The 10,614-nt window shown below is 26.6% G+C and overlaps 2 protein-coding genes across 3 annotated transcripts; both read right to left on the bottom strand.

Moving 5' to 3' along the window:
- Window positions 1-48: 48 nt before the first annotated feature.
- LOC123262843 (MORN repeat-containing protein 4 homolog) lies at window positions 49-2,488 on the bottom strand. Its single transcript, XM_044725315.1, has 4 exons — window positions 2,370-2,488; window positions 2,051-2,234; window positions 431-540; window positions 49-343 (listed from the first exon to the last, which is right to left on the bottom strand). Exons 1-4 carry the CDS (start codon window positions 2,377-2,379, stop codon window positions 195-197), a joined length of 453 nt encoding a protein of 150 aa, XP_044581250.1. The 5' UTR covers window positions 2,380-2,488; the 3' UTR covers window positions 49-194.
- Window positions 2,425-10,611, bottom strand: LOC123262786 (MMS19 nucleotide excision repair protein). 2 transcript variants are annotated; one of them, XM_044725206.1, is made up of 7 exons: window positions 10,310-10,611; window positions 9,983-10,221; window positions 6,541-6,873; window positions 5,850-6,444; window positions 3,699-4,963; window positions 3,461-3,625; window positions 2,425-2,770 (listed from the first exon to the last, which is right to left on the bottom strand). In XM_044725206.1, exons 1-7 carry the CDS (start codon window positions 10,413-10,415, stop codon window positions 2,576-2,578), a joined length of 2,898 nt encoding a protein of 965 aa, XP_044581141.1. In that variant the 5' UTR covers window positions 10,416-10,611; the 3' UTR covers window positions 2,425-2,575. The 2 variants fall into 2 exon arrangements, with proteins under 2 accessions (XP_044581141.1, XP_044581142.1); XM_044725207.1 differs by lacking the exon at window positions 10,310-10,611 and having other exon boundaries at window positions 9,972-10,104.
- Window positions 10,612-10,614: the final 3 nt, after the last annotated feature.

The following is a 10,614-nucleotide window of genomic DNA, read 5'->3' as shown; positions in this document are numbered from 1 at the left end:
ACGAACACCCTACTACACAGGCAACTGAATTTTTCCGAAATCGCTGGCTCTTACAACAACGTATTTATTAATATTTAATACAATACTATCACAATATAATCGAATCAAAAATTTGGACTGATGTCATTCATAGATAAGAACAATGTTTCTTATTAGGATATATATTATAATAGATGACTATTTTTTTAATGTATTCAAGATGCTTGAGCTCGTGCTAACATAGATATTTTCTGAGCTTTCAAAATAACTTCTGGACATCGGCGTCGTCGGACTAAGCGACAATCTTGGAAAAATCCTTCGTTTCTTGGAAAACCATGCGTTCCATCAGAATATGTAACAAGTCCTACAATAAAAAAATATCGTTATCACTTAAAGAACATTAAAACGGATAAAAATATCACAAAAAATCAGAATTGGAAAGTTTTTATACCTAAACCCCAAATCCTTCCACCACGAAATTCACCTTCAAACTTCATACCATCAGAACGCCAAAATACGCCATGACCATGAAACCAACCTTGCATAAATTCTCCTTCGTACCTTACAACAATTAATTAAAAAATCTAATAAAGTAAGGAAATATAAGGAAATATTCCGTTATCATTGAAAAATACATATCGCGTGCCAAAAGGTAAAAGGGCGCATTTTTGACATATTCTTCGTCTAAAAATCAAGTATTGATTTCCTAAAACTAAAAGGGCGTATGTCTCTAATTATACGCCCTTTTAGCTTTAGGAATTGAAAAATTTTATGACCTAAAGCGAAAAGGGCCTATAAATTTTTTTTCTAAACAATTCATTAAAATGCTTATTTTTAGTCTAAAAATTAAAAAAAAAAACGGTAGAGTCAGAGGCATACTCTAATGATACATACATTCTTTTAAAATACAATTAAAAATATTTTTAAAAAATTGCTAAATATGCGTGATTGTATTAATTTATTTTTATTTGTAAATTATTTTAATTCCATTAGTTTTCGATTAATTTATTTATCCATTGCTTGTATAAAAATAGTTTAAAATTCTTATTTTTTCAATATTGTTTAAGTACTTAGCAGCCGATCCTCTCTTTTTCTCGTGTCGCACTTACTGCAAAAAACGGTACTATCCTTGTTGCACTCATGATTATAAAGCTATTGCAATTTAATGTTTTTCTTTTAAACAAATGAGAATTTCGAAAAAAACGCTCTGCTATACGAAATAGATAATTAAAAAATCTATTACGTAGCAGAGCGTTTCTTTGAAAATTCTTCTTTGCCTAGGAGAGAAATATAAAGCTGCAATCGTAGGGACCGGCTGTTGAGAAATTTTTTTTTATTTATTAAACTTTTTTATTCCATGTCTTGTGTAGCTATTTATCAAAATTTTTTATAAAAACTTAAATTTTTTTTATGCGCCCTTTTAGCTTTAGGCATTACTTTTCTAAAAGCTAAAAGGGCGCATGTCTTGAGTTCCGCCTTTTTAGCTTTAGGATGCTCGAATTTTTTTTTCACAGGTCTTTGTGTTTTGAGCGATTTTAAGAAGAATGGCAAAAAAAAATTTTTTTATGCGCCCTTTTTGCATTAGGCACGCGATATAGATATGATGGAGATCATTTCAAGAACTAGAAGACTATCTCTAAAAAAATACCGCAAATGTATTTTAATATTTTAATTAGCTTGTTTGCATTAAAAATATTTGCCGGCTAACATGATTAAACCAAGTTATTATCTTATTGATGTGTTATTTTTGAAAAGTACTGAAAACTTAGGAATATTTTTTAAAGATTATTGATATTTCGTATTCGAAAATGCTGTTTTCTCCGAAAAAATACTTGGAATTAAAATTTTTTTTGTTCTATAATTTTTTGATTTATGTTCATTTATAATTATCATCATTATGTTCAATTATAATTGAATAGTTACCACGATAAAAACATATAAATAGTTATTTATAATTCTATAATATTTTTTCACAATTTGATGAATACATGTATAAAATACATGTAGGTAATGATTAATCATACATAAAATCTTTTTCAAGATTATATAACATAGTAAACTCAATACTTACTTAGCGCCATCAGGAAAAATAAGAACTCCGAGCCCGGAGCACAAACCATTTTGGAAACCTCCCTCGTATCGAGTTCCATCAGGTAATACCATAGAACCCGCACCATGTTTCAATCCTCGTGCATTCCAATCTCCATAATATTTCGTTCCATCTTCGTATGTGTACCCTCCTCTTTTTACTACCTCTTCAATAAATATACAATTATTTTAGTTATAGTAAGTCGATAAAATTAAACAAATAATCAATAATTTTACAAAAGTTATCTATAATGTAGAATAAATTATTCGTTTTATTTTCTAACAAAAAAAGACGTTTGTACCTTGAGCCATTGTGATTACCAACTAACTACCCTTAACAGTATTAAAATCGCGTAATTCAATTATTTAAATCAATATTTCTTTATTGAATTTTCCAATTACATGTTATCATTGTTATTATAAACTATACAACACAAAGAATAACTGTAAAAGTTTTAATAAATAAAGACAATAGTTTTTGAACTTTTTTTATTATAAAAAACTCTCATTATTCAGGTTCGCCAAGTGATCCAACTAAAAACCATCGAGTTCGTGCCTTTACAGATGCTTGTCTTACTAAGCGTTTGTTGTCGTCAATCGTTTCTGATAATTTTTCCAAAACATCCTCACGATATGGTTTAATGTCAATTGTAGAATAGTTACAATAACTATGTAAACAATTATGCGCTGCTATTTTAATATTCTGAAAATCACAAAACAAAATTCAATTAAAAATAAACCTTTTGTTTATTTTATGACTAATTAAAAATTTGCACTCAATTTTTATTAGAAAAAAAAAAAAAAAAAAAAAAAAAAAAAATTGATTAAATCTGAGTCAAGTGCGCACGGAAAGAGTTCTGTACTATTTTGTTTTTTTTTATAAAAAAAAGATTTTTATTTCAATTATGAATATTGCAAATGTGAAAAAATATATGCAAACATGATTACAAATGTTTATACAGAAAAATAATTACAACACAATCCGCGTATCTGCACTTACTAAAAATTTTGAGAAATTTAGTTCGGAAATTTTACAATTTGACTTGTTTTAGAATTCATGAACCTTTTCATTAGATTTTGAGCCAAAATATGTATTTGATTTCTTATAAATTTAATAGCAAAAATACATTAATTTTCTTGAATAATAGAAACACTACTTTTAAAATTAATATATATTTCGTCTAATTTAAAAACCTTGTTAGTAATGAAACTTAAAGAATAAATTCAAATATTTCAAACGTCTTAATAAATTTTTTTTTTATTTGAAATTCAAATTTAAAAATAATTTTATTAGATAAGTTAGTTAAGGACAATCATGCATTTCAAAATTTGGTTAACTAATTATCGATGGAATATTAAAACAAAATTATTATAAAAAAACTTGATTAATTACTATATCTGGATATGTTGTCAATTTCAAACACGTAGTTATAAAATTTTGGATTTGTTCGATAAAAGCCATATTTTTAGTATCTAATAAATCCTTTAAAATTTTTAACGTGAATAATATCACTTCTTTATTGTCCAACGAAAGAGACTCAATAAGTAGAGGTAGAACCTGAAAAAAAAAAGTTATAAAAAATTTTCGGTTTTTAAATACTCGACTGACATAAAATACAATTTTTACAAACCTTAGATAAATGCATCAATAGAATGTCTCGTGGAATTTCTTCGAGTAAAAAAATAAAAGCAATTAAATAGTTTTGTCGTGATTCACCATCAAATAATGAATTTTGCTGAATAACATTTTGGAAAATTCTTTGTTTATAAAATAATTTTATAATACAATAATTATCAACATGTAATGTATCATCAGAACTATCAACGAGTATTCGAAAATGATTTGCCGCATATCCACCAACCGAATGATTTTTAAGAATATTTAACTGGTAATCGATAAAATCTTGTGCTGCTTTGCTTCCACAAGTTACTAAAGCTTTAGTTACCCAAATGTTCAGTACAACAGCAGATTTTTTAGTCATCAAACTGTAATTATCTGATTCTAAAATTTCAACTATTAATTCACGTATAAAATTTAATAACTTTTCTAAACAATATTCTTTATCAATTTTATTGACTAATGTTGACACTATTTTACAACAAGATAATTGAATATTTTCGTCTAAATTCTTAGTTGAAACTTCTATCAAGCTTTTCATTAAATCAATAAAACGATTATCATTGCTATTAATAATACACGGCATTAAAGGAACTAAAATGCCTTCTAATCTTTCAATGTTATTTTCAATGTTTTCACTCAATCTGTCAAAATATTTATTAATTACTTCTCGCTGTTCTTCAACACTCAACTTTTGTACTATTAAACGTAATATACTTGATATTATTTTTCTGTCATGGTAACCGTTCAATTTTGTTTCTAGTAATTGAAGAACAATATCACAATGTTTGTATAAAAATATATGAATATCAAATTCACAATTATTCATCAACAATATTTTGTGTATACAATATAACGACATATTTATCATGTCATTATCAATTGATACAGCAATTTGAACTAAAATTGGCAGAATAGTTTTTCCAATGTTTGAAATGGTCGAAATTTCTGCTAACGCACGAAGTCGATTTTTTCGCATTTCCAAAGATTCTTCATCATTAACTTTTAGTTTATTATCCACTAATTCAAGAATTTCATTTGGATACAATTTCGCTAAAGTTTTTATTATGTTATAACACGAAGTTATTAAATTTTCACTTTGGTTTTTATCAATCTCACTTGATATTTTTTTATAAATTAAGTGACGTTGATTTTCTGATAATGATAATTTTTGCATTGCCAAACCGTCAATCAGTTTTGATTTCAGTGTTATTTCTTCAGTTATTAGTTCATTTAGATACAAACCAGGTATATCTGCCCATGTTAGTTCAGGAATGTCTGCAATAAAAAGATTTTTGTTTAAACTATTTTGAAAATTATCTCAAATTAATAAAAGTTTATTTTAATAATTGAGATTTTTTACGGATTTTGTGAGTTGAAAAAAACGCATACTTATTTCAATTTTTTCTAACAAACCAACTATTTTAATTAAATTTTTTAAAATGTCAATGGTTAACAATTGACAAATATTTCGGGAAATTTTTATTTCAAAATTTTGAAAATTTTGGCAGCTATTGAGACCTGATTTTCTGTGACCCTTCAAAATAGAGTTTCTTTGGTATTGTCAAGTCGTGATAAATTTATCTGACATTAAAATACATAATTATTTCTACTAATAGATATATTTTAAAGTAAAAAATTTCAAAAAATACTTGTCAAATGTTTCTCTTTGATATATTGAAAAGTTTGAATAAAATATTTCACTTATTATACAGTCGGACCTCGTAAAAAAAACTACACAATATAAGACTCTTTCCTACTATTTATTGAAACTCACTTGGAATCTTTCCCTCACCAACTACTGAATAAAAGTTTTGCACCGAAATCTCAATATAAGACTATCAACTGAAAAGTAACAATATATAATTAAAAGGTACATATTATGAATATATGTGTTGATAAAAACACTTTTTAATTCAACTAAAGAAATAATTATCAATTTAATTAATAAATACTATTTATTTGTATATTTTAACTTTTTATTCGATAGTTTTATAGTGAGGTTTCGGTGCAAAAGACAAGAATACACTATAGTAGAGGAAGCTTACCCCCAGAAATTTTTCTCCTGAGTCCCGAACTAGTCATAATGAAGTCTGACTGTATATTACATGTTTAACAAAGCGTCATCACTTAATTTATTATAAAAAAGTATTATTGAATTTACCTGATATTCTCATTCCTAAATTGTCCAAAGTATGCAAAAAAATATTCATCGTCTCAATTAAATGAATTTTATCATTAATAGTTGTTTTTGTTCCGTATTGTCCTAAGCAAAGTGGTACAATAAGCTTCAGAACGTAAATAGCAGCATCAACATGAGCTTGTGCAATAATTTCTAATACTTTTATTGACGGCCAATATAAGCTCAACTGTACATCACCCAAACTTGACTTCAAATCGACTATAACTCGACTTATAAATTTTTCGAAATTTATTTTATCATCACTAAGTACTTGCGTAATTTGGGTAATTACATCGTAGTTCTTTAATTTCAGCTCATTATCGTTTCCTGGCAATACATCACGTCTTATTAGTGGCCACAGTTCATCGACATGTTTTGTCAATGCTTTGGATTTGTAAATTTTCGAACCACGAATTAATAAGTTTAAAGCATCTAACCGGGCAGTTTTTAAATTAGAATCAAGTTTTTCAAGTATTAACGGTAAAACAAATTCACCAAATTCGGGAACTTGTATTAAACAATTTTCTAATCCATGTGCCAAATCTTCTCGGGTTATTTCTTGAGCATCTTTACCAGCCTAGAATTAAAAAAGTAACAATAAATAGTTCAATATTAATTAAGTAGTAACAATATATATTATTTTATGAATAAATAACTAATAATAGAAATTTACCGAATTGAAATCGACAGGAAAATAGCAAGCCAAAACTTCAAACATCTCTTCAGTCAAATGACCCAATGAAAATTCTCGTAAAAAGGTTGGTAATGTATCAAATAAAATCATCAAATTACGAGGATCACTTTCTCCGTCCATCGATGATATCACCCCATATATAAAATCTGGACCCATTTTTTTCAAATCCTCCAAATCGCGCGATAACGCTATTTTTAATATAAGAAATATATTCCTCCGCGTCGCTTGCAATTCAGATTGACAACGTAAATCATTATAGAGACCATGAAATATTTTCGGTAAACATGTTTTCGGTAAATTTTTCATTTGTACCTGAAAATAATTAATCATTTTTTTTATTCATTATTTGTGATATATTTTAAAAAATGTATGTTTTAAAAATCAGGATATAAATAATAATTTTTCTATTTTGAAACTGGTATTTCAATATTCATCTTAAACCAAAACTATTCATTAAAACCGTTCAGCACGTCTGATTATACCCGGTTTGAAATTATGAAAATATCATTGGAACACCTCTTCACAGCAGGAAAATTTTAATTATAGTGAATATTCTATATGACAGAGAATTTTTTATAGGCATACTAAATAGATATCATTTATCTACGTATTCAAATTGCCGAAATTTTTTATGAAACTGGATCTGATATAATTAAGCAAAGTTTTAGGATTTCAATGATATTCCACCATTTAAAGTTTCTGAAAATTTGAAAATATTTATATACAAATTGTTAAGGTTTTAAATCCAAAAATCGATGCTTCCTTGAAAAATTTATTAGAAATGATTTCGTTATAATTAGCATGAAGCTATTCTTTACATAAATCTTAACATTCATACATCCGATATAAGATCGAGATTGTTGTTGACATTTTGTTTCCATTTAATCGTTAACATTCTTAACAAATTTTCACTATTTAACTCATTTTTTGGATAGATTATTTATATTATTCAAACACAATCAATTTTTTTGCAGGATGCGTCCAAGTATGTAAATCGATTTCATCATTTAAATCATCAAGAAGAAGTCCACATTTCATTTCGAAATAAAAAAAAAAAAAAAAACATTACAAAATATTTTTAACTTCCCGCTGAGAAAATTACAAATTTTCAAAAATCGGGAAATTATTGGTTTTACCCCGTTTTTCGAAAATCGAGTTTTCATTAGATCTCGACGTTTTAAGGTTCTAGGAAAATTCCCTGACGATTTTTAAGATAGTGTCTGTATATTTGTATGTATGTATATATAGCTCAAAATAACACATAAATTATATTTTCGAGCTCGAAGAGCTCAAAAACGTTTTAAGTGAAATTTTAAGCGTTTAGGTATCGAATTAGTGGGAAGTTGCAGGGATGGCTTTTAGGGTCAACCATTTTCCTAATTTTTTTCTAATTGATATCCAACTCAATGTCATTTATGACCCAGATTTTACTTTTTGTATTTGAGTATTTTGGTTTATTTTTATTAATTACTTAAAAATTAATAGAAACAATTATTGTTATTAGTGCGGCAATTATTATTTAATTATTGTATTTATTTAGTTAATAATATTATATTATTGTTACCGAAGATATGATTAAATTAAGAAATTAAGCGTGTGAGAAAGCGTATTTTGAAGCCGAGCGAATTAAGCAAGATTTGTGATCTGCAAAAGTTATGTGATCTGCAAAAGTAAAATGAATGTAAAATTCTTAGTTCGTTGAATAAATAACTACATATCATGTTAAATTTTGAAAACATTACAATAACTTTTTCTCCGCTGCCAAAGATACGATTTTTGTGAATAAATTTTTACTGAATTTATTGAAGTCTCATAGATATGTCCTAAGTTTCAGTTCTCAAGAAGTTCTAGTTTATAAACGAAAACATTTTTTTACATTCTACTCACCATTCTGACATAACCTACATATGAAGACAATTATCGCTAAATTCGTTTCTAGTTGATATCCAATTATTACGAAAGAAGAATATTTAAAACGGTTGACCTTGGAGGCCATCTCTGTAATTTCCTGTTTCTCTTGAGATTCTTTTAAACTTTATACCTGTAGGAACTGTATTTGAAAAATATGAATTTTTTTGATAATTAACACCCCCGTACTCCTATGTGGAGGAGGAATTTCGTAAGATCCTATTCAAGATAATTTCTACATTATAAATAAAAGATTCCTACCAAATTTCGAGTCTGTAGAGGTTACAGTTTGCAATCATTATTGGCGGAGGTTATTGCAAAATCCGCTCTTAGGTGTACCTCAAGGATTCAAATTGGGGCCGTTGCTTTTTATTATTTATATTAATGAAATTATTACTATTTTTAAAGGACTCGATATTGACTGTAAATTATTTGCTGATGACATGCGACTGAGTTATAGTGCGAATAATATATGTGACATTGAGAATAAGTTAAATTATGCGTTATTAGTATTTAAAGAATGGTTAAAAAATAATCAATTAAAAATGAATATTAAAAAAACTGTTTACATGATTATACATGATCGAAGAATTCAGGGTATTCGAGATAATTGTAATCTAATAATTGGTGATGAAAAATTAAACTACGTGAAGGAGACTAAATATCTTGGAGTGATAGTTGATGATAATTTAACATTTAATAGCAATGCTGCTTATACGAGTCGAAAAAGAGCAAGTAAAGTTAATCTTTTATGTAGACTTCGATTTACTGTGAGTAATTATATTGAAAGTCTTATTTATAAAACTATAGTTCTTCCTCATATAAATTACTGTAATACCTTAATGTTGAACTATACTAATAAAAAATTGTGTACACTACAAAAGATACAGAATAAAACAATGCGAGCAATACTAGGAGTAAATAAGTACACTAGCATTCTAATAATGTTAGAGACATTGAATTGGCTATCGATCCGACAAATGATATTTTACAATACTTGTATATTCGTTTTTAAAATGAAATATAGACTCCTACCTGATTATTTAAATGAAAGAGTTATATCTAATAATAATATTTATAATACCAGAAACCAAAATATGTTAAAAATTGCGCATACTAGAACTTACACCGCAGAAAAATCATTAGATTATAGAGGGTTTCAATGTTACAAATCTTTACCGGACGAATTATTAAAAAAAAAATCGTTTAAAAATATTTAAAATACAATTAAAACTATAAATTTAGGATAAAATTGATTAACTGTATAAATTATAATTTTATACCAAGGTATTACGTTGTATATTTGTGGAATTGCTGTAAATAGCTGATGCTAAATAATAAATCATTCATTCATTTATCTGTCGTTAATCTGGGTTGTAAAACTTGACCGGGTAAAATTTTATTCTCGAAAGTCCCTTAGATCAAAGTTGTAAATTTGTTCTTAATGTTAAAGGAGTATTTGATTTTTACCTATTATAATTAATATTAGATATAATAATTACCAATAACTTACGATTGATAAAATCCCTTGAACAACAACTGGAATGATACTATGATGATCTTTTAACCGTTCGCAATAGAAGGTCGACAGCAACTCAACTTCTTGTTCATTTAAATAATTTTTATCAATATTATCGAGAATCAATGACAGAGCTTTTATTCCATTTTCTCGTATATTTACATCTGCATTTGTCAAAAATACACCCAACTGTTCAATTATTTGAAATAATTTAATTCGTCCGTTTTCGATATCTGTAAATAAAAAAAAATTGTTATTCATTATTAAATATAATTATAAATATGAGAAAACATAAGAAGACATTAATTAGTTATCACTGACCATTAACAATATCAATACACAACTTGTTTAATTTACTTTTCTCACAATCATTGTCAAAAATAGTTCTTAATTTTTCAACAAAATCATTTGTTTTAGTAGGCGTCATTCTTGATTTTTGGATTAAATATTTATCCGAAAAATAAATCGATAAATAATCTTTATTATACTCAATACAGATTGCTAATATATTATTATTATTATTGATTTAAAACTTTTTTGCCGTATTCAAGAGGTTATACATAAAATGTATTATATGTTTTCCATTTTATTTTCCATTAAAAATAATTAGCACGCTTCTTACCAAG

This window comes from Cotesia glomerata, linkage group LG4, assembly GCF_020080835.1.
Source record: "Cotesia glomerata isolate CgM1 linkage group LG4, MPM_Cglom_v2.3, whole genome shotgun sequence".
Lineage (NCBI taxonomy): Eukaryota > Metazoa > Arthropoda > Insecta > Hymenoptera > Braconidae > Cotesia > Cotesia glomerata.
Note: the sequence above shows the minus strand (reverse complement) of the source record. Positions and strands in the feature narration are given on the sequence as shown.

Bases quoted from the DNA above. Each gene is read 5' to 3' on its own strand.
- LOC123262786 (XM_044725206.1), bottom strand. From the start codon at position 10,415: ATGACGCCTACTAAAACAAATGATTTTGTTGAAAAATTAAGAACTATT. The intron at 10,222-10,309 runs GTCAGTGATAAC...TTTTATTTACAG, and splicing joins GTGTATTGATATTGTTAATG to ATATCGAAAACGGACGAATT. The intron at 6,874-9,982 runs GTAAGTTATTGG...AATTATTTTCAG, and splicing joins TTCAAGGGATTTTATCAATC to GTACAAATGAAAAATTTACC.
- LOC123262843 (XM_044725315.1), bottom strand. The intron at 541-2,050 runs GTAAGTATTGAG...AATTGTTGTAAG, and splicing joins ATTTTTCCTGATGGCGCTAA to GTACGAAGGAGAATTTATGC. The intron at 344-430 runs GTATAAAAACTT...TTTTTATTGTAG, and splicing joins TGGAAGGATTTGGGGTTTAG to GACTTGTTACATATTCTGAT.